Raw genomic sequence first — 21482 nt, forward strand, 5'->3', positions numbered from 1 at the left:
GTATTCGGATTGTATTTCAACCTAGAAGATCAGGTATTCCCGAGTGCATAAGTTAGGTAGCCCCATTACTCAGGTCTGCCGGAGGAACTGAATCCACCGCAGAAGTGGAAGCACGCCACACAAGACGACAAATTTCCCGGGGCCATTCCGATGTTACGACTTGCTTGCGATGAAGTAAACTTCGATGTGTGCGATTCCCAAGATACAACCTGTTAATGATCGTTCATGCACAATACATCCTAACGGAGACGGTGGCGCGCTATCGAATCAATCAATGTACATGCAAGCCGGTGCGGCACACCAAGAGTCTCCACTACAATCACGGTAGATAGCAAGGAATAGGAATGACTTGAAGCTTAGGAAGGACGGACCAATTGAATGTTACAGAACATGCAGGATGCAGCGCGACGACCCCCATATCTAAGCTCCAGAATAGCTTATAACAGGCTCAACTGTAGCTTAGGTGCAGAACTCAACGTTATTACGCCACAGAGATCTTTGACACTGTGCAACTATTTGGAATCAGGAAGAACGGCAGCGGCCGTGATAGCCATTCTATCCGCCCATCTTCTAATTCTGGTCGGAGAGCACGAGTGAGCAAAGGAGACCCATGATCCGACCTATTTGAGTGTAGAGGCTTAAAATACATGTTCACCCCCACACACAGGACTTTGAATGGCAACCACTTGCTCGTACGCAGCGGTAACAGTGAATGTGCCGCGCAAATCTGACGCTTTCGCCAAGAAACTTCAGTAAGTATGACGGTGGACTCGTCCCCTCGTACCTCATCCAAGCGCCACAAAGGCCTTGAACCATCCACTTTAGGCTCTACAAGGAGCATTAGTGAAGGTATCGGGCATCGTGTAGGGAGGGAGGCAAACGCCGCATCCCCTTGTGATATAATGCTCCAACGGCGGTAGATAGACTCGTCAGCACGAATGACAAGAAAAGAGGTTCCCAGTATGCAGCAGAGCAATCTCCTAAGCAAGCTGCTAGCAGAAGGTTCGCGCAGAAGATAACCCGATATGGCAACAAAGTTGAACTTGTCGCCTGGTGCCAACACGCGTAGGGGCTGCGTATGGATCCGTTCGAACGTAGACGATGGCGTGGCCTGCAGTCCTGTTGTGTGTGTTCGGGTGGGGCGATGGTGATATCGACGTGAAGACGTTTCGAGCATCATCATCATCATTGTCGTCAGCCCTGTCGGCATTCAGTGAGAAACGACCATGTGCACCTAACGAGACAACATAGATGTATACAGTAAAATCGAGCTCGGGAAGCGAACGTTCAAGCTCGTACTGTTCACAGTAGAGGCATGTCTGACAGCGGAACGAGCCTCGCCACGCATAGAAAGGGCCATGAAGCAATTGCGCGCGGGTCAGTAATGCTTCACATCTCCATTTTCCCGGACGTTATTGGGAAACATACAACGAGGGGATGCCAACACGTACGATCAGCAGCATTGATGTCCAATACACTTCTATGAGTGAACGTCCGGGTTTTAACTACAACGTCTGCCCAACCATTTCCCCTACTACCCGCAAAGATGTGGGGAGTAATTTGGGGTATGGAGATCCGTGGTATATATCATGCGGACTCTAGGCGAGCTCGAATACAAGTACAATGTCGCAGGATGCGCGTAGCTCAAGAGTGCGTGTGTGATTCCGGAGACAGGCAGTAAACAATACAACAGACAGAAACTGACCCACTATTACAGAATGTTCATGCGTAGCTTGAGACCATGTGGAAGTAACTCCCTCGGACACATACGCACAACCTAGTAGGCGTAGGAATAAACCACTCAGCATCGTCCAACAGTGTCCCACTCTGGACCATCATATGGAAGACGTGTGAAAGCTCACCTTGTGCATACTGTTCTGCCCTCCGATGTCCCATCCGGTCTCCGCCACCCTCGTCATGCACTCCCTCACGAACTCCTTGATAAGCTCCCCGACTTTGAATGTGTCGCGAGTGACCTCTCGCCACTTGATCATGCTGCTCAGAAGTTTCCTTTGGCGAGCAAGCACACGAGTTCGGGCCGACATGGCCTCTGGGTCGAACGTCGGGCTATTTAGGGCGAGGTATTGACGTTCTAGGGCCTCCATGTCGGTGACGGCCCTCTTGAAGCAGTTGAAAACCGCTAAGAGGAATGGCTAGATGAGGGGAACACACGTGAATAGATAGGCTTAGCTTAGGTCTCGCGATGGAGGTAAAGTCAAGGTCTCACCTGGAATCTAGGATGATCAATTGGGATGAAAAGGCTGATACCATCCACCAAGTCTCTCAAACGGCTGATGCTCGTCTCAGAGTAAGGATCCAGGGCACCTCCCTCAACGATGGCTTTCAATCGAGGTATGATGACCATCCCGAGCACCTCTGGCACCAAGTCGCCATCAGGACCCAGCTCGTCCCCCTCATCCATATCAGAAAGGTCGTCTGAATTTCTTGGACGAGAGTAATGGTGGAATTGCGTATACCACTGAAAAGTGTCCAGGTTTTGTGCATTATCCTGTCCAATAAACATAGTTAGTGCAATATAGGACAAACTCTTGAACAAAATGTCATACCTCGAGGGGATTCCATCCGGCCATCTCCAATCTAATCCAGAACTGCCACGCGCCGACTAGCCCGAGACCCCCATAAGCTTGCGTATAGCTCACCTCATATCTCCTCCGCCACTCGTCAAACCATTTCCCAATGCCTATATTCGGATTTCTAAAGTCCTCCGCCTTTACGTCCTCCAGAATCTGGTCCTTCTTAGCCAGCATTTTTTCGGTGGCGACCTCATAGTCCGTCGCGTCTGATGGTGGTAAAGTGCTATCGGTAGACCACCCTTCCTCATTGTGCATGCTATTAGGCAAGGCCCGTTGCCGACGTCGAGCACGACGTGCGACGCGGGCTGATTTTCGCTCACGCTTTGCTACGAATGAGTTGGGATGGGGGACTAGGCGACCCAACTCGTCCAGTTCCTCTGCCTCGGGAGGAACGGGAAATGATCCGAGAAATATTGAAAAATCGTCTTCGTCTTCTGCACGGCGCCGCTGCTTGACCATCTCGCGACGTTCCTTCATGAGGGAGATATGCTCGTTCTCCACGGTTTCAAGAAGAGGGTACTGTGAACGCGTTTGAGTCACATATAGCAGGAGATCTCGACGCAAAGGAACTAACCTTTTCGTCCAGAAAGGCGGCGACACTCTCGACCCAGTCGCGGAAAGCGACGAACCAACTTCGCTTGCTTTCAGCAGCCGTGATCAATTCACGCATCTCATTGTCTTTGTTCTCTAGCTCCACCTGTTCCGCCCCTAAGGAGGCAAGAGTGGCAGTATTCTGTGCGTGAGACTGCGTCAAAGAAGTCATTGCCCGAGTAAGCTGCTCCACAGCAGGGTCCAGCGTGGGTATCGGAGTCACCATTGGTACTACGAAGGCAAATGGATGAGTGAGGTTGAAGGCGATATCAGGAGTAAGAGGCTCACTCGGTGTGGGGACATAGACCTGCTTGGCTGAGACGGTGGTTTGATCCATGGAAAGACCGCTCCTTCGAAGTTGTTCGTCTTCCCACTCTTTGGTCTCGTCATCGACTTCTTCGCTGAAAAAAAAACAGTCAAGTTGGGTCTGGCCATAGCACCACAAACAGCCGACACGCACGCGTCTGCAATGAGTTCCTTCATGGCATCTCTTCGTTTGCTAGCCTCGGCCTTCTTTGACTTCTTGCCTAGAGCAATCCTTTCTTGGGCGCTAGTATACTCGGCGAACTCTGCAAGAAACGCCTTCAACATAATAGGTAAAGAACCCCAAAGCAGGAATGCATACCGTCATCACCCTCTCCGAGATCGTCATCCTCTCTCATTAATCTACTCTCAGGATGAGGGCCCTGCCATTCTTCCGCACGCTTGGTCACCGACAGAGATATGAAGTCTTCACCATTGGTAGCAGTTGCTGGTTTGTTAGCGCGAAGACGCTCTCGTTTCTCCTTCGCTGCCGTCACCGAGGACTCTGAGGGAATGACAGTCTCGTTCGCCGCTGACCGGTCCAAGACACTTCGACTTAGTCAAGATAGATTTGAAGTAACTCTCGCGAATCACTCACCAAAGGGCTGCAGCTCCTCTGCGCCGCCCTCATTCATAGCACCCGCATCGATTGCCATGGCTACATCTGCATCATACGAGCTATCGTCCACGGGCCGCGGTGGACGGGTGGAGGGTGTGCTGGCTTTGAGCTGGGAAAGGTAGGCTTCATCGTAGACAACCCCTCCAGACCGAGATGAAGATGCTTGGTCGGAGGAAGAAGAAATATTACTTCGAGCGACATGAGTGAGGCTTTTTGCCTTGCGATCAGAGCCGAAGATGCTCACGGAGGGGACAGTGCAGGATGGACGCCGAGTGTAAGCTTACGACTGAGGCTAGACTTTTTGACAGTGAAAGTCTCTGCGCCGTCCTGAGGCATAGATGATAAGATGAAGATTGTCTATGTTATACACAGCAACATACCTCGTCGTCGCCGCCAAAGCTAAGTGTGGTCTTGGGTTTAACGCGCTGTTTTGCCTTGTTCCTGACCTTGGTGGCAAGTGCGGCGGGAGAGGGGGAGTCGTCGGCGGGTTCACCAGATACGTGTTCGGCATTGGGAGCAGGAGAGTCCCTGTTCCTTGCCGTCGTCTGCTTCGTCTTGGACCGTTTGAACTTGATGGGAGGTTCCGCCATCAGTGTGAGCGACGGTGAGAGCGAGTAACTGACCTGCTCAGGAGAGGTTGGCGCTGAAGGACAGCGTGTGACGCACTGTCACGGGCGCGTTTTCGACGCGACGCGTGACAGTGGCGAAGCGCTCTGCTCCGTTCCGCTCGCTCGTTGCGGCGACACGAACGGACAGAATACATTACCTCCTTTGCACCACCATCATCTCAAACGATGCCGCCTCGTCCACGTCCCCGCGCTGTCAATCGTCCTGCAAGTAATGCCAGCTCGAGCACACAGTCTGCATCACAGCCATCGTCGGCCCCTGCTGCGAAAAGCGCTCGTGAGCGAGAGCTCGACAACGATGACCAACTTTTCATGCGAAACAGATCACGGACAGCACAAGACTGGAAACGACTGGAGACCATTGAGAAAGGTCTTTTTCGATCTATGCGATCCCAATTGTTCCTCAGTAACGCCTGTCTTGTTTCAGCGGAAGAAATCAAGAACGCTGCTGCTGAAGTCAGCTCTTCAGAATCAGAGGGGTCAACGCCACGAAAGAAACGTAAGGCCCACAGAGACAGAAAGGGCAAGAAAACTCAAAACAGCTTGCCAGAATGGACGAGGCAGAGTAGTGTAACGTGAGTGTCGTCCCGTGTCCATTCATGCAACCTCCGGGCTTGTCAACATATCACATACCGGATTGCACCATATCTTGACCTGATGCTCGTCGTATGCGTTTTGCTTGAAAAATAATCCATGTGACAAGAACTGCTCACCCACATATTCACTTCTTTCAGGATACTGTCTTCCGACTCTGATGATGATCTAGAGGTCCTAGATGGCCCACCTACAAGTCAGAGACATGACTCTATCGAAGCCTCGAGGAAGTCGAACAAGCGCCAGCGCAGTCGATCTCGCTCGCTCACGCCTCCTCCTAAACTAACCATGCAACAGCTACAGAACGCTCGGAATGTCGTCAGGTTAGTAACCATCGACACAGACGGGCCATGCACTTGCTCACCAAGGCCATGCACACACATTTATATCTCTGTAGACAGACACTAGAGCCCACACCACGTGCACCATCACCAGGGAACTTTTCTTTCGACGACTCCACGGACACTATAGTCCTTGACCCAGAGTTCGCCTCGATCGCCAGCGCTGTAAAGAAGCAGTCACAGCGCTCCTTCGAGGGAGGCCAAAACAGCCACAAATCCGATGCGAACAATGACCGGGGCGGAGGGCCAGAGACTGTGACTATCAGGGTTAAGTGGAGACCTCATCCTTTGCACACTGGCGAAAAGCCGGAAGTTTTCCCCTTTACAATGAAGCGGGTACGTCGTAAGACAGCCCTGAACCGAGTGCCAAACTGACGGGTTGATACTTCAGCACGAAAACTTCCACAGACTATTGTCTGAGATAGCTGACGAGAAAAACATGCTAGACTATAACATTGTCTTGACCTACGAACGCTCTCGAGTCGTGGCAGGTGCAACGCCCCACAGCCTCAAAGTTTGGGCTGAAGCCGAGATGGGTGAGCTACTGCATAATTTTCATTCAGACAGATCACTCAAGATAGACGCTCTGGGTTTCGACAGAGGCTTCTACCAAAACAACCTTCGAGTATATACGCGAAAATCCACAGCACAACCAGCCGACTACGTTGTCGCATGTCAACGGGACTTCCCAATCTCACAACACACGCGCACCCTCTCTGCAACCAGGTGGCGGAGATTCGGACGAGTCTGACTCTGACGTCCAGTCGCAAGACGATACAGAGGACGAAACGTTCAAACTTGTTCTTCGCTCGGCAGAGACCAAGAACAAAAACATTACGCTCACTGTCCGACCCACGACGACTTGCGGCGCAATCGTAAAAGCGTTCTTGAAGAGGGCTGGATTGGCCGAGAAGTACCCTGAGGGAAAGAGCGCGAGGAGGAAGAGTGGTGCAGGTGTGGGACCGAGACTGGTCGTGGATGGAGATAAGCTGGACCCAGAGACTCCAATATCTGAAGCGGATCTGGACGATGGAGACCAGGTCGAGGTCGTTGGGCTTTGAGTGTGCTGTGATTCTACTTCCAAGGTCTCTTCTCTGGGAATATGGCGATGCCCTATCGCTACTTTCTTGCTCCGAAGTTGCCGTGTATCCTGCTTACAGGATGGCGGCCATTGTGTCGTTGAGCTTGCGTCTTGGGGACTACATTCTACTACGCTGTGTTTTGCTTTCGGTCTTTTGGTGTACTTCTACGTTCTCTTCACGGCCTGTCATGTCGTCACAAGTGATAATTATTCACTCTGCCCCCCATAGTATACTGCATCAGGACACCAACCTCAAACGCAACACGGCTCACGGAACATCGATAACAATCAATACTCAAAATGAATAAGCACTCAAGTCGCCAGGACACCCACAAACCCAACCGACCAACCATAATACAGAGCGTGTTGGAGGGTCATGACTGAACGAAACTATGATTAGCATTCCGGACCAGTATTCGAGCGTTGTTCACGAAAGCGCGCATGAGTTCGTCGAAGGCGTAGCGTTCGGGTTCGGGTAAGGACTCGTCGCCGCGACTTGCAGCGGCTGAGAGGAGAACGGCCGGGTGAGCGAATTCCAGTTCTAGCTCGTGGAGTAGTTCGGGCTATGGACACAGTGAAGTATGAGCGAAAATTAAAAGGAGTAATATAGCTCTTTGAGAGAGTTAAGGGAGAGGCTGTTATAGAGACTTACAGGGGAATGTGGCCCGGCAGACGATGTGACTTGCGTGAGGTCGATGCTGAACTCTTCATGTGAGTAACTCAAGCGATCCTTCTTTCGCGTGTGCGTAGCAGAGCCCAGTGGATGTGATACTGAATAAGACCGGCACCCTGCGTTGAGCATACTGTGCTGAAGAATAACAAAACCGTACGGGTGGCGTACCTGGTATCTCAATATTGACACTAATGCGCCAGTCCGCCGCACGCTGTGGGCTGTAGATGTCCATATTTCCCAGTCTCACTTTCTTCATACATTCCAGCACCTGCCCCGTCTTTTGGTCCCGCGTGACGCGTATCTTCTCTCTGTCGCCTGGGTTTTCGGATGGATAAAAGGTGTCGGTGAGATGAAGATGGTTGTAGGAGAGTGGTGTGGATTTATGGCCCGGTAGAGTAGAGTCTGTTTTGAGTTTGTTGAGAAGAGTATTGAAGTGCATATGTTGTTTCTTTTGTCGAAGATAGGGGCACAAGCCTGAATGCTTTATAGCCAACAAAGACAGGAAATGTGACGTACAGCAGACATATTGGATTCGAATCGGTAGTCGAGTAGATCAGAAACTATTACTGCACATAAAATGAGCAAAAAGCCTGCCGTTAGATGCAAACACTCACCCGTCTCGACCTGCACGGGCAACTTCAATCTCCTCCCAGAAGCCTTGTCCTTCAACAACCCAATCTTCGCCTCCACCTCGACCGCACCATTCATATCCGACGGCTTTGACCTGATCAGCTCGTGCACCCAATCCGCAACATGAAGTATGAATTCATCGAGTGGCTCAATGCCAATGAACGAAAGCGAAAGCGGCGGAAGCTGCGATCCTCCGGGTGACATAGACGGATTACTGGTACTAGCAGCTGATGATAACGCGTGACAGTTTCCGTTTCCGTTCGTCCGAGAGTTGATGGGCTTGTCGTCGATGGATGAGAGTCGCGGCGGTGGAGGTTTGTTATTGGTGTTGGAAGAGTCTGAGCGAGGACCCGGTGAAGAGCTGTGGCGCGCTCGTTTGTGGGGTCGACGTTCTGGGTCTGAGTCTGAGCCTGAGGCGTAGTCGCGACCACCGTTGTGATCCTTTTGTATTTGTAGGTGTGGATCCATGACTTGAGGAGATAACGGTCAAAGATAACGTGCGCGCCGATGAGTATGGCGACGGTTTGGGTGGAAGCAGGCAGGAGAGATGCGTCAAGCAGGCGCGTCGGGCCAAAAAGTTGTTCGGCAGAGTGGCGCATACAAATTTACGCCACGTTGACTTGCATCCGCCACGTACAAAAGAAAACATCTCACGAAAACGACTCGGATAGCGATGCTCATAATAATGATTCCTCGAAGACGTGAGTGTATGATTTCTCATGCCAAGCTTATACAGGGATATCGTCGTATCAAACGTCAAGGTCCACAACACCTCTCGTCCCGCAGCATCAAGAAGCACCAATCTGATCATGCCCATGCTCCAGAAGAGAACCTATCGCGAAAGGCGCAAACATTCCCAACATCAGCAACAGTAGCCGCGCATGCTTGCTCGTCTCCTCTTGAGGCGAATTCGTAGAAGAGCTGCTGTGCGACACTGGTTGCAGGACGGTGGCGACGTATAAAAAGCTCCCTCCCTGTCAGTACATAAAGCATGTAAGCATCAATGCAGTGAAGCGAATCATGTATGGTGATAAATACATACCGAGACCAGAAGCGCTATACCGACTCTGACAGGGTCGCCGGCTCCAACAAAGGAGAATGCTGCGTAGGAGGCGATGGCACCTATAGGCGTTGATGCACTGAACACTGCAAGATGTTTCCTACATTCGACGCGAGGAAGTGATGTGGCCAAAAGGGACGTAGTAAATGCCAACGCAGTAGGAGCTAACCCGCGGGCAGAGATGTCAGCGAGTTAATTTCTCGTGAGGAAAAGTCAAACGAACCTTTGTGTATAGCAAGCGCGAAGAACACCACGAATGACAGATCGGACGATACTGTAGAATCCGCAGAAGACAGTGCCGACACTCCAAGGGCAAGACCATCTGCTAGGCCGTGTAGAACGAGACCGATGGTCAGTGTAAATGGTCGTTGCTTTGGTACTCTGTTCGACTCTGATTCACGGTCTCGCGGAGGCGATGAAGACCTTGAATGGGGCCGGCGTGGGATGCCTTGTTCGTCCTCTAATTCTCCGAGTTCGACATCAAATTCTACCTGGTCTTCGCCGTCACGAGATTTGGAAGCGTTGGCGATGGATTTGGAACGGTCGTCGTTTGGAGAGTCGGAGTGAGAGTGTGAACCACTTAGTTGTTCGACGAGGAGCATGAGAGAGAAGCCGACAAGGAGAGATAGTGCTATCGTCGTTGTTGGAAGCTCGGAGCTTGGGTCAGCGAGCGATAGTGTTTCAATTCCTCTAGGATTTAGAACGAGTTATAATTTGTTTGCGTAAAGAAGGCGAGGAGGACCTACTCTGGCAGAATGACGCCGAGTGCGGTTCCAAGCAACAGACCGGTGCCCAGGGTAGATAGCTGAGATAAGTGCTTTCCTGGAGAGTACCGTTTGTCAGATCGGACACAAAAGCAAGAACCGTCCTACGAACGAGAGAAAGAGATGCTCAGCGGTAGCATTCCAGTTCCAAATGATGTTAGGCCTAGCAGAGCTGACATTATCAGCAAGGCGGAGAACGGAGACATGCTGGCTAGCTTGTATTCCTGCTGTACTCTCGTTCAGCCAAAGCTCCGAGAGAGCTGTTTGGTGTCTACAGAGCAAACTTTTGCCACACTATGGCGCAGTCGGTGAAGTTGTGGCGCCAAACAAAGATGCGTGGCATGATGAAGTGACACGCCGTCCACGGAGTTCATATCGGCGGATGCCGGATCTTTCCAAGTTCTTTCTTCGTCAAGCCACACTTACGCCACACCGGTTGGAGCGCCCGAGCACAAGGTAAGTTATATCTCCGCGTTCCGGCAAAGATGGTCGCATGAAAAATGATATTTCAAAAATGAAGAGCATAGTGTGATACAAAGTTCAATACTGATACAACCCACAACATCCAACTACTTACTCCCTCACCTCTCGCCAAGCCTGAAGCCTACGGAGCTCCTCCGCCTTCATCTTCTCCTGGTTTCCGACCCTCAACGGCACAACCCTCCTCCTCTCCGTCGTGGGCGTAAAATCTAAGCCCTCCCTTCCCAGTGCCTTCAACGTCTTCCGCTCTACCAAACTGTACTCTTCGGGATCATCGCGCTGAAACTTGAATGGTTGCTTGAGTGACACGGGCGGGTTCGTTATGACCCTCGGTATACGCAAATAGTTCTTCGAGGCGGAGTGCAACATGAGCGGATGCAGAAGGACGACATCGCCGACTTCTCCCGTACACTCCACGAACTCATGACACCGATTCGCTGTCTCCAAATGAGACCAATGCTCTGGGTGGTCCTTGGGATCTGCATATGTCGACGTCGACGGCGTGAAGGATTTTCCGGTCGGAAGAACGCCTTCAGGATGTTGGGCGAGGTAGTTGGCGGTCAAAGGCATTGCGTCGGGACAGATGTAGGTCCCACCACCCCTTGGATGGATGGTCGAATAGATGGGGATAACGAGTAGAGCCTGCTCCGGAGAGTCTAGGAAGTGCACCTATGAATAGGCCGATGAGGTCATGTCGTTTCAGCCTAGCTGATCCGGTAGATAGTTATGGAGAAAGATACAGCAGCAACGTACGAAAAAATCTCCATCAACGTGCCAGTTATCGAGGTCCCTCGGGTCGATATCCTGAGCTTCCTTCTCCAGCTCCGCTGTCCCGAGGTTCACGATGAATGAATCTCCCCACGCACTGCTGGATTCCTCGATGCGCTCTTCTCCACCGAGTAACTCGGTGATTGCCCCCCACGCCTGACATACCGGTCAGGGTTCAATAGATGTTGGGAACAGTCGAGCGGCGTACTTTCGGTGCAAAAGACGCGACGGTTTCCCGTCGATGCCATGGCATATGTATGCGATCCCTGTCCCAAGTGGACTTATCGTTCGGGTCCAATCCTAGACGAACCCACAACGTCTCCGTCCATTCTGCGGCCTTCTCAGGGGTAAAAGCGCTCTTGATGACGAGATACCCGTGTTTGAGAAAGTGGTCAACCTGTTCCTCTAGACAGCAGCATCAGAAGTGATTGGCAGGAGCAGCATGCGGAGTAAGGAGGGATCTGATTACGGGTGAGGTGCTGATATTCCTTCATAGCTCAACCAGGGATATGGAAGGGCTGGCCTAAAGCGAAGAGAGGTGAACGGGACGTTCGCCAGGTCTGGGACAAGGCCGATCCTCGTAGCTGCGATCGAGCAATATATGCTTGGAGCGGTGGAAGTTCGGGCATCCTTTGGCGAGTCAGATGGCGGTCAGCTGGACATTACGAGCAGTCTAGAGACATAGAAGGACCAGCTCGACCCAGATACAACGCTATAGATATCACAATTTCGCATCGTTGCCAAAGTTAGATAGGCGCAATTGTGGGTGGGAGGAGAAACCAGGAGGGTTAATCGGATGCATGGATGTGTATCTGACACTGAAGTAAGTGACTGAGGACGACGACGACAAGGGTTTTAGAAATTCAATGAGATAGAGCCATGCTTAGGAAAGGGGCGCAATACCCACGCCACTCTAGTAAAGGGAAGTGTTACAGCGCATAGCATGAACGGAATTGTGCAGGATTACGATGATTGCCAACCACACGTGTTCACATCTTGGCCATATTATCTTACAACAGAACTATGTAGAATCACTAAGCAATAATACTTATCGAACTGGTCGAATCACTCACCGACAGGAAGAGATTTGTGCAGAGACAGAAGCTACGCAACGTTCTTGATCATATCCTCATCAAACGGATCTCCAATCTCTGCAAGATGATAGGAATGTCGGTACGAAGTGCGAAGTAATGAATTCAGGCAGGGAAACATACTCCGTTTCAATTGCTCCGATAACCCCACGTCGATGAACTCCTCCTTCTGCCTAGATCCACGTTCACCGTCCCTTTGTTCACTGTGATGCACTCCGCCAGCTCCACCCCCAGGTCCACTTCGCCTCGAAGATGCTTCGTCTCTCCTCCTAGACTTCGAGTCGCGCGCGCTAGATGGCGCGCCGGGTCCTGCGGGATGCCTTCGTTTGTTGGCAGAGCTTGAGCTCGCAGGCGGGCCTGGAGGTATGGCCAGAGCCGGAGCTTCATCGTTGAACGGGCTGTCTGAAGATTCGGACGAGATGGGGGATGCTGGCTCGGGTGGCGAGTTCATGGTGGTTGCACTGAAAGTGCGGTGAGGGTGGCGAGCGCGATCTCGACCCCGTGGCGCGACGCGCGACGCGTGGGAACGACGTATTAGAGATGCCGCGGTACGCGTTGCTGCTTGGCGTTATTGGAGTGCTCGCCACAGCACGACCTTCTGTTTTGTATCCTTTACCACTAGACATCTGTTTCGTATTTATCGCTCTGCTTGCTGTCCGTAATGTCTATGGTACCCATGAAAAAACTGTCTATGCGAATCATCGCGCTGCCGTTGACCACTACAGTTCACAACACGAAACTCACTTCGCACGCACCATCGCCTCTCGTCTACTACCATTTCCAAACTCCACCTCCACCAGAAGGTCAGCAGCAAAGCTGGCCAAAATGGGCACAGTTGAAAGCGTCGGGGATCTGGGCAGGCTTTGGAAAGGCGCCGCCGACGAACTGGAAGGTGGGTGCATTCCGACGCGCTGTTTCTTCTCTCCATGAGGTCATAGCTTAACCGTGGATGTCTGTTCAGTTCAAGGTTTTCACTTACGGAGAACGAATAATGGACCGTGTAGAGTTTGAGGAATTGGCTTTGAACGGTCTCGATCCCTCTCTCGGTCCAAGTCTCTCGAAACTAGCAGGAGCACCTGGGAAAGAACAGAAGAAAATCACAGTATGTCTGTCTCCAATGAATCAGTCTCACCTTCGTGTTTAAATTCTTCTCCATAACCTTGGTAGATACCACTTATACACCCAAAATCCACCGGCTCGGCAACCATTAAAGAACTAGAAGCATTGGTTGCACGACGGTCACCAAAGCACCTCAGAGGAGCTTGGACATGGGCCATCATTGCGCCCTTCACTGCTCCGTTCATGATCGTTCGTACGTCCTCTCATCGCTCGCGCAAAGATACGCATTTCATTTGTGATAACTGCTAGCACATTGACTTCCTTAGCTATCATACCAAATCTTCCGTTCTTCTTTTGTGTCTGGCGTGCGTGGTCTCACTACAAAGGTTTGCACCTACCTCTGTTCCAACAAGCGCTGCAGCCAACTGACCTCCACTAGCATATCGGGCGTCTGAATACCTCCATACTCTCATGAAGGCAGGCTACATCGTGCCTGAGCCTTCACGCCATCTAGACGAGATATACGTTGCGCACGCTCCGCCACTACCGCCTGCTGCCTCACGCACCGAAGCACTGAACAAAGCAACAAAACCGGATGCTTCTAAAGGCGACGAACTTCCTCACGAGCCACAAGTCCTGCTCACTCGAAAGGCCGTCCCACCAATTTTGTCGTTGTTCGACCTCCCGCTATCCTCTTCTCGAGATATCTACAGGGCAATAGAGCAGGCAAAGCTAAGGATCGAACGAGGGCAATATAAATGAGGTAAGTGGACGTGTATTATATCCAATGTTAGGCTGTTATCTAATGCCGAAGATTTCCCAACAGGTCCGTTGAGTACTGGCGTCGCCTGCTGTGGCTCATGGAGAAGATCGGCATGCCTATTGTAATTCCGCCGCTAATACACGCCCTGCTCATCTCGCTGCTCACCGTCCGTTGCGGGTCTTCACAATTCAGTGCGTCCGTGAGAGTGATGGCACGCCTGCACGAGCCTCCGCACCTCGACGCTGACTCCTGAGTCATAATTTTGGGTGGCTGGCATGAGGGCATGAGGGCCTTGAGTTCACGCAGTGCTTGCTTTTGGTCTGTCGAGGTCCAAGATGGCCACCGGCCTAACCAAGTGTGCATGGGCCCAACATATGATTCCACAGGCACGCTATGCCGCCAGCCACTATCACACGAAGTAACCACCCGTACGTCAACGCAGGCTGGTAACCACTCTATAGCGTATTTGACAGCGTCAACATGCCTCTTACGGGGTAAGTACCGGAATCCCAGTGCTCATAACGATGAGACCCGTCCAAACCGGCACATATGTTCCGTCTATTCTATGGGTGTCACCAACGGTGTGCATTTTGACCACTATTTGGTACCCCTAGTCTAGTTGGATGAGCTGCACACTTATTCGTCCTCTCTAGTTCTGAGTCAATGGTGTCCGGAAACATGGCTGTCGCCTAGCGCCGCTCTGACTGAGCTGCAGGGACGATATCTTTCGATCAGCACCGATGTCTACAGCGTCCTACATACATTGTATGGAATCGGGCGGGGAAGTTTGACGCTTTCGTGAAAGCCAAGTCAAGATCTCCGCTTCTCCATCGATGCCTCCCGCCTACATATGCACCTTCGATTCCTCTCGGGTGTCTTCTTCGTAGATTTCGATCTTGAGTAAGGTAACGACGTCATCATACACTCTGCCGGGGCTATAGCGCCTCGCGACCTTCAGGCGTTTGTTAGAGCCCCGTTCAGGAGATGATGCCGCTTGCGATAGCAGCAAAATATCAGGGGAATGCAATATCAGGCCGCGCGTGTTTTGATCCGTCTCGTACGCTTCACCGTAAGAATTAGGATAGATGGTGTCGATGAATCCATTTGGAATAAATGGAGGTCTGCATACTGGACCATAGGCGTAATGTGTGGTTTTGGTGAACTCGCGTTGGCCATGGCTTGCGTATAATTCGGACACAAGTAAGGCCGTGGATCCATAGGCTGATGATGTATCCTGAGTCGCGCCCTGTGTCTAGTACTTAAGAGCTCTAGTGGTGGTCTGGGTGAATGAACGTACCTCGTAGATGGATGGACACGCCAATCAGGAAGTAAGAAGGCCTTCAGAGAAGGACCTCGGAGTTCGAAATGATTGACCAGATGAAGATGAGGTTCTCGCATACGTAAAACGGAGGCGCTGACAGGAGCGCTCGGCTTTTTGCGGGGTCTGGACAAGCTTGACCGAAGATGAACGGAGGCACTTTATAAACCACAAATGGCAGAGTGTCTGCGGGGAATCCCTTCTGCCTCTTCCTCTCAACATCCAGACCCAACATATGCTGTATCCGACAACTTTGCAAGTCTGAGTCTTGCTATATCTCCCGTACGCATTCGTCCATCGCAATTTCCTGCTCCAAACGGCCAGGCGGGCACGCGCAAACATGCACTCGTCGATCGCGCTCTCCCGACGCTCTCCCGCCGTAGGAGCACGTCCGCCACGGTCTTTCACTTTTTGCTACACCCTCTGCTGACTTTTCCTTCATATACAGGATAATTCACATTCTACAATCCCTGTTGCATCTCACCAAGCCGTGAACAAGCTCGCCATGGGGCCAGTACCACATCAGGCAAGTCCGCTCCCGTTTCCTTTCCCGCCATCACTTCGCTTACTCCGCGGCATTCGACGCCCATTGTTGATCCACAGTCGCAATCATTCGCTACCATTCACGCCCTACCAGTCGAGCTCATCTCTCGCATATTCTTGTTTGGTTTCTCTGACGGAATCGACTCCGCACATCCCTTCAAAAGAAAGACCGTCGAGCGCGAGCTCTCCTTCGAAGTCATCGTCTCGCATGTTTGCCCACATTGGCGGAATGTCGCTATCAACACTCCTGGTATTTGGACGACCTTGCGTCTGCGCAAGCCATCGCACATCGACAAATGTAACGAGTTCGTCAGGCGTTCCGGCAGAGCACTCGTCGACGTTATGATGGAGACCGTCGGTCGAAAACAGCACGAACCTGGCTTCACCCTTGGAATCAAAGAATTCGACGAAGTATTCGATTTCGCTCACAAAAACTCTTATCGCATGCGCACGTTCCTATGCAAAGTCTCCGATCTCGAATGTAAACAAAGAGCACGAGATCGCCTACACACCCTTCCCGCCGTCCCGCACCTCGAGACGCTTCAGTTATACCACCTACAAATGTGGGAAGACACTGGGAATCTCGTCAATCAAACGACCCGAGCACCTGTTCTCGTCGTGCGTTACGAGACGCAGTCGTTGGTCAATCTTTCCCTCGTTGGCGTCAATCTGGCATGGTCTATCAAACTCACGCCGTACCTAGCGGGCTTGAGGAACCTGGAGCTTGCACTTCACGCCCTTAACGTCCGACCTAGTGTCGAGGAGTGGGAGGCCATACTTCGCAACTGTCCCGATCTCGAGCGTCTGACATTGCACTATAGTGGACCGCGACTCAACGGTCCATGGACAATCAAACCGATCCCTCTCCCCCGCCTCATCGAGATCTCTTTCAACGATGTCGATGCTGACGTCGCCTGCGCCATTATTCGAACCTCCCACATACCTGCCGTCCAGTCGCTCACGCTCGAGCTTGCGGAACAAGACGCCACCTCGTTCATCTCCCTCATATCCGAGAAGGGATCTCACGATTTCCCGGAACTTCGTCAGCTTCGTATCACAGCGCTTGAATGCGTGGTCGACACATGGAAGGCGTTCCTGGAGACGGTGCCCAAGCTCGTCCAGCTGGATCTCGACTTCACCGGCGATGCTGTCAAACAAGAGCTGTTTGACGCGATATTCCCAAACTCTGACATCTCGAGCGGCTCACATCCCTCTCCGAATGATCCGGGTGGCACCTACATGGACTCTACGGCCATCGTTCAATCCACCTCTTCATCCCCCGATTCTATTCTTCTGCCAGCTCTATCTACGTTCAGAGTCTCCGGTCTTTCCGGCGTCGCGCTTCAACGGTTCCTCTCCTCCAGGGAGCAGGTCGGCCATCCGGTGGCTTCCGTTTTGGTTCATCGGAAAGGCTGTGATCAAACGATTGAGTTGCTCGAGTCGATGGGAAAGGTGGCATATTACGACTTGTCAGACGATGACGAAGATGACGGCGAAGATGAGGTAGAAGAGGCAGAAGAAGAGGAAGAAGAGGAAGAGGCTGAACTTGGGAATTCGGGACAGGGCGAAGATGAGGAAGAGGGGTAGAGCGTAAGATTCGTGCCTTGCTTTCTTGGGACGACTATCATTCGCTTTCTGCGCTGCTCTCTTGGTTTAGCGATCGTTTGTGTATATATAATACCTCTTGGGCGGAAATTTTGTGTATAGTGTTGGTGATGCTGTGCTATAGACCATCAGCTCCCTGGTTTCCACAGTCGGCTGTTTGTTTCTTCAAGTTGGTTGTACACTATGTAATATCCCTGTATTTACATGACCGTAACACTTATGTACCGATATCTTCTCACTGGGTCTAATGTTCAAGACCCTGGTAAACGGGAACAAAGGTTCCATCCAGGCAGAAACACTATTTATTACACGCCAAATATAAATTCGAACACGACGCGCTAAGAACAACAAGGACAGACCTGAACAGACGCCGCGTCGCCACGCTCCCTCGACTTCCACCGACCGCCACCACTTGGCCACCACGCTTCGATCAACGCCGAACGGCCTTCACCGACTAAGCGCTATAAACGATGGCAAACAGCCTTTGCTTTCACCCCCGTCATGGTCTTAGACTTCTTCTCTGCTCGGGATGAGCAGAGACCCCGCACATGGGGTTCGTCATTGAGATGGTCGCCAATGGTGCGTACGACCAGCTCTTACTCGAACAGGGGGAAGCTCACTTCTGTTTACCAGGTCATTTATGTGATTTTATGGCTCGTCGATCAAAGTTTTCGGGAACGTATCGTTCATAAACCCAAACACTTTCTATCATCCGTGGATAATGCCATTGTCGAAGCTCTCAAGCTCTTGATCGCCTCGCTCGTTTGGTACCGAACATCGAAAACAACATACCACCCTATAGGTTCTCGTCCTATAGCCCTTGGTAGCGTTGTTTGGGAGTCGAGTCCGGGTGCAGAGCAGCAGGGATTTCGGGATAATGTTGTGGACAGCCCGATGGATGACTTCGTACTGATGGAAGAGCTGCAGAGGTCTCCGAGCCCTGGGATTTGGCAAGTCGGTACAGCGAGGTCCATATTACTCTCTTTCAGCGCAGCGGGTTTGTGGGCTATTCACTCGTATATGGTGCGTTATACTTTGATTATGTTAGTGTGTCGTTACTAAATCCTCATACTGTGTAGCTTGCTGCCTGCCTCCGCCTTTTCGACGCTGTTATAGTTCACACTGTTTCCGCTCTGTCTATCATCCTTGTTCTGGGTGGCACTCATTTCTTCGGCATGGGGCCACAAACTAGCTCAAGATGGCAACTTGCCCTTCTCCAAGTAAGTCTGGATATCCTCTCTCATATAAGAATAGCGTCACGAATGGTCACTATAGGTCACTAGCTCGATAGTCGCCGCCGTACGTTGCCCCATTATTCACCGCCACACTGTCACCTAAAATATGCGTTCAAGAGCAATCTTTCTTCCGTCGAACCCGTCCCATTCTTTTCGTATTTTGCTCTATCTGCTCTCGCCCTGTCTGCTGCTCTCTCAGTCATGCTCGTTGACCTGGTAAGTGAGATCAGTATGAAGAGTGTGTTCAGTTCGTACTGAACATTACGCGAACCAGCTCTACCGTTTGCACGACATAGATTCTCTTCCCGTCGTCAATATCACAGTATTCACATCCGGACTCTGCATTTATCTCAGCATGTCTCTCTCTCGTATCATCTTCGCCTCAAACGCCATGATATTATACCCTTCAAACCTCTTATTCAACACGACATTTCGACTGGTCATTCGAGCAACCCTGGACTACACCGCCCTGTCTATTATCCGAAGTAATTCAAAATTTTCTTCTGTAGCGACTGTATTCTGACTCTGGTATATCACAGATTGTGACGCTTTACTTGAACGAGTGTTGGCCTCTGCGTCTTTTGCCCTGTTAGTGCTGATTACCGCAGTGACGACCCGTACGATGTCACCCAGCATCTTCTTCGGCGGCTTGGTAGCACTATGGGCAGCCTTTCGATTTACCCGGAAATCTGTGGACGATGATAATGAAGAAACTGCTAAGCAGGTACGGATTTTCACATGGTCCATAGATTGGGGGTTCTCTAATGTGTTCTCCATCCTGATAGGACGACATGCCCTTGACATTGACGCGTAAATCATTGCTTGGACTGTTATTAATGGCACTGTCCGGTTTCATTGCGCATGGCGCCGTGCAGGTGTCATTATCTGAACCTCACAATCCTCCATTCTCCGTCAAGGACTCGTTATTCGCCTCCGAACATCCACTCTGCAAACGAAAACCATTGTCATTTGGACCCTTACTACTGCCTGAGGAACGGACGTATCATGCCTTCGACGACGTGTTGCTAGTGGTATTTTTCAGTCATGCACGGTATGATGTGAACTTGGACTATTATCGTGAGGTGTATGCCGAGTACTTTCCCAATGTGAGTAAGCCTGTTGGGCCGCGTCGCCATTTTGCCCATCTCTGATTTCTTCTCGATGGGCGTGATAGATGGTGTTTATCGGTCCCGGGAGCAGGGAGGACGCAGGATTCTACCATTCGTACGACGTTCTTGTTGACTCGTATGAATCGGACGAGGACCTGAGCGATCCAGACTGGTACAAAATGGCAGGTCGGGTATGTGGCTCTCGTCCGTGTTCGAAATTCAATTGTTCACCAGTGATATCGCAGATGGCTCATCACATGCTGTATACGGCTCTCCGAGAATATCCTTGCTATGATGGATACCTCTGGGCTCCTTTCGACACGCTCTTGAACGTTCCTCGCCTGCAACAATTTGACCAGGATCTGTTCTGGTACCATTCGCCCTTCGGACAGTACGTGCCAAATGTGGCTCTGGGATCCCCAGAGGACAACTGGAATTCAAGTCGACATGCGCCACCGGCCAATATCTCGCCTGATCCTGCGCTCAACTTGACCGAAGGTTGGAGAGGTTGGGGTCCTGATTGGTGGTAAGTTTCAAACGTTTGTATACCATTTTATGGAGACGTGCGACTGATTTCGTACTCTGGATACAGGTGGGGGTATGTATCATTCACTGTCTGTGTCATACGGTAACTATGAAGCCGTACTGACGGTGCTCTCGTCCATTCATCTATCAGCGACCCTCACGTCGGTGTCTCGGAATGTATGCCAGCCTTCAACAAAGTCCCTGAATTTCAAAGGCGCCGACTACAGATGTTTTTGGACGGAAAGACGAGGTTTATCGGAGGCTCTGCCGACACGATGTATATTCCCGGGAGGCATAGAGAGCTGTTCATGGACACACTAGGTCTTTTCCTGGAGACGCAATGTTTCTTGGAAATCGCCACGCCGACCACACTTCATCTCGTCGTCCCGCCCGACGAGCCGATCCTATTTGTAGACCATGTAAGGCCCTTCTACTTGCCACAACTCGGACGACCGAGCGCTAACCCTTCTTAATCGATAATTATCTAGTGGTGGATATGGGAACCACCGTTGAACGCGACGTTCGTGAGAAATCAGTGGACAGCTGGTTACGAAGTCGACACGTTCCATACGTTCCATTGGGGGGATAAGGGCGACGACGGCGCATGGAGAGGGAATCCGGACCACATTGAGGACGTGAGGCAGTTGCTCCAAGAGTCCGCTGTGCGGCAGAAAATAGACTTTCCCGGTCTAGAGTGAGGTCGAGGTGAGGATGTTGGATATTCTAGTTGTGAGTGCTTTCAGTCATCGATGGCGTATGGATCGCAGTTAGCTAACGACTTGCTCTCTTCGTAGAATTCACTAATTATACCTAGGCTTGCCGCTCAGCGAAATGAGCGACTATGGCCTCGGAGCCACGGACAAACACAAATGCTGTGTTCATATCTCAATACTTACACTCCATACTTATTCTATACTCGGACAGTTGAAGAAAATGTGAATGAAGCAGAAGACGTAGCCCCAATCATGTTTTTATAACTCGATGGTCAACACTCATGCCGCCCGGTAGCCAGGCTAGACTGATGGACGTTGATATTGTGTTTATGCGATTTGTCTGAATTATTTGGTGCCTCGTCAAGTGCAGCACGCGCTCGCGGACGAAATGACTTTT

General features: G+C 51.3%; 9 protein-coding genes across 9 annotated transcripts; 4 read left to right on the top strand and 5 right to left on the bottom strand.

The window, feature by feature from the left end:
- Nucleotides 1-1711: 1711 nt before the first annotated feature.
- STEHIDRAFT_131668 (uncharacterized protein) lies at nt 1712-4697 on the bottom strand (the record flags this gene model as incomplete). Its single annotated transcript, XM_007304825.1, has 11 exons — nt 1712-1777; nt 1863-2153; nt 2228-2509; nt 2568-3113; nt 3169-3416; nt 3474-3586; nt 3646-3754; nt 3811-4020; nt 4087-4295; nt 4352-4434; nt 4488-4697. The coding sequence occupies 11 exons, from the start codon at nt 4695-4697 to the stop codon at nt 1712-1714; spliced, it is 2367 nt and encodes a 788-aa protein (XP_007304887.1).
- A 204-nt stretch (nt 4698-4901) lies between these two features.
- On the top strand, nt 4902-6729 carry STEHIDRAFT_157519 (uncharacterized protein; the record flags this gene model as incomplete). Its single annotated transcript, XM_007304826.1, has 5 exons — nt 4902-5308; nt 5468-5650; nt 5725-6004; nt 6060-6204; nt 6269-6729. The coding sequence occupies 5 exons, from the start codon at nt 4902-4904 to the stop codon at nt 6727-6729; spliced, it is 1476 nt and encodes a 491-aa protein (XP_007304888.1).
- A 394-nt stretch (nt 6730-7123) lies between these two features.
- STEHIDRAFT_58548 (mRNA triphosphatase CET1) lies at nt 7124-8256 on the bottom strand (the record flags this gene model as incomplete). Its single annotated transcript, XM_007304553.1, has 5 exons — nt 7124-7312; nt 7402-7520; nt 7591-7870; nt 7939-7988; nt 8037-8256. The coding sequence occupies 5 exons, from the start codon at nt 8254-8256 to the stop codon at nt 7124-7126; spliced, it is 858 nt and encodes a 285-aa protein (XP_007304615.1).
- Nucleotides 8257-8779: 523 nt separating this feature from the next.
- STEHIDRAFT_147551 (Zinc/iron permease) lies at nt 8780-10166 on the bottom strand. Its single transcript, XM_007304827.1, has 5 exons — nt 9989-10166; nt 9859-9934; nt 9336-9802; nt 9095-9276; nt 8780-9026 (listed from the first exon to the last, which is right to left on the bottom strand). Exons 1-5 carry the CDS (start codon nt 10080-10082, stop codon nt 8841-8843), a joined length of 1005 nt encoding a protein of 334 aa, XP_007304889.1. The 5' UTR covers nt 10083-10166; the 3' UTR covers nt 8780-8840.
- A 210-nt stretch (nt 10167-10376) lies between these two features.
- On the bottom strand, nt 10377-11618 carry STEHIDRAFT_147552 (uncharacterized protein; the record flags this gene model as incomplete). Its single annotated transcript, XM_007304828.1, has 4 exons — nt 10377-11025; nt 11110-11280; nt 11333-11529; nt 11594-11618. 4 exons carry the CDS (start codon nt 11616-11618, stop codon nt 10450-10452), a joined length of 969 nt encoding a protein of 322 aa, XP_007304890.1. The 3' UTR covers nt 10377-10449.
- Nucleotides 11619-12766: 1148 nt separating this feature from the next.
- Nucleotides 12767-14181, top strand: STEHIDRAFT_98322 (uncharacterized protein). The gene is made up of 6 exons (XM_007304829.1): nt 12767-13107; nt 13177-13317; nt 13383-13527; nt 13601-13660; nt 13714-14037; nt 14101-14181. The coding sequence occupies exons 1-5, from the start codon at nt 12877-12879 to the stop codon at nt 14034-14036; spliced, it is 900 nt and encodes a 299-aa protein (XP_007304891.1). The 5' UTR covers nt 12767-12876; the 3' UTR covers nt 14037; nt 14101-14181.
- Nucleotides 14182-14881: 700 nt separating this feature from the next.
- On the bottom strand, nt 14882-15213 carry STEHIDRAFT_157524 (uncharacterized protein; the record flags this gene model as incomplete). Its single annotated transcript, XM_007304830.1, has 2 exons — nt 14882-15030; nt 15099-15213. 2 exons carry the CDS (start codon nt 15211-15213, stop codon nt 14882-14884), a joined length of 264 nt encoding a protein of 87 aa, XP_007304892.1.
- Nucleotides 15214-15525: 312 nt separating this feature from the next.
- STEHIDRAFT_122007 (uncharacterized protein) lies at nt 15526-17739 on the top strand. The gene is made up of 3 exons (XM_007304831.1): nt 15526-15637; nt 15804-15881; nt 15959-17739. The coding sequence occupies exons 1-3, from the start codon at nt 15530-15532 to the stop codon at nt 17483-17485; spliced, it is 1713 nt and encodes a 570-aa protein (XP_007304893.1). The 5' UTR covers nt 15526-15529; the 3' UTR covers nt 17486-17739.
- A 258-nt stretch (nt 17740-17997) lies between these two features.
- Nucleotides 17998-21357, top strand: STEHIDRAFT_122008 (uncharacterized protein). The gene is made up of 14 exons (XM_007304832.1): nt 17998-18082; nt 18137-18526; nt 18583-18723; nt 18779-18802; nt 18856-18954; nt 19013-19223; nt 19278-19462; nt 19524-19844; nt 19913-20038; nt 20093-20375; nt 20404-20406; nt 20523-20791; nt 20861-21101; nt 21167-21357. The coding sequence occupies exons 1-13, from the start codon at nt 18005-18007 to the stop codon at nt 21068-21070; spliced, it is 2340 nt and encodes a 779-aa protein (XP_007304894.1). The 5' UTR covers nt 17998-18004; the 3' UTR covers nt 21071-21101; nt 21167-21357.
- The last annotated feature ends 125 nt before the right edge of the window (nt 21358-21482 follow it).

The sequence above is a fragment of the Stereum hirsutum genome, assembly GCF_000264905.1.
Source record: "Stereum hirsutum FP-91666 SS1 unplaced genomic scaffold STEHIscaffold_8, whole genome shotgun sequence".
Taxonomy (NCBI): Eukaryota; Fungi; Basidiomycota; class Agaricomycetes; order Russulales; family Stereaceae; genus Stereum; species Stereum hirsutum.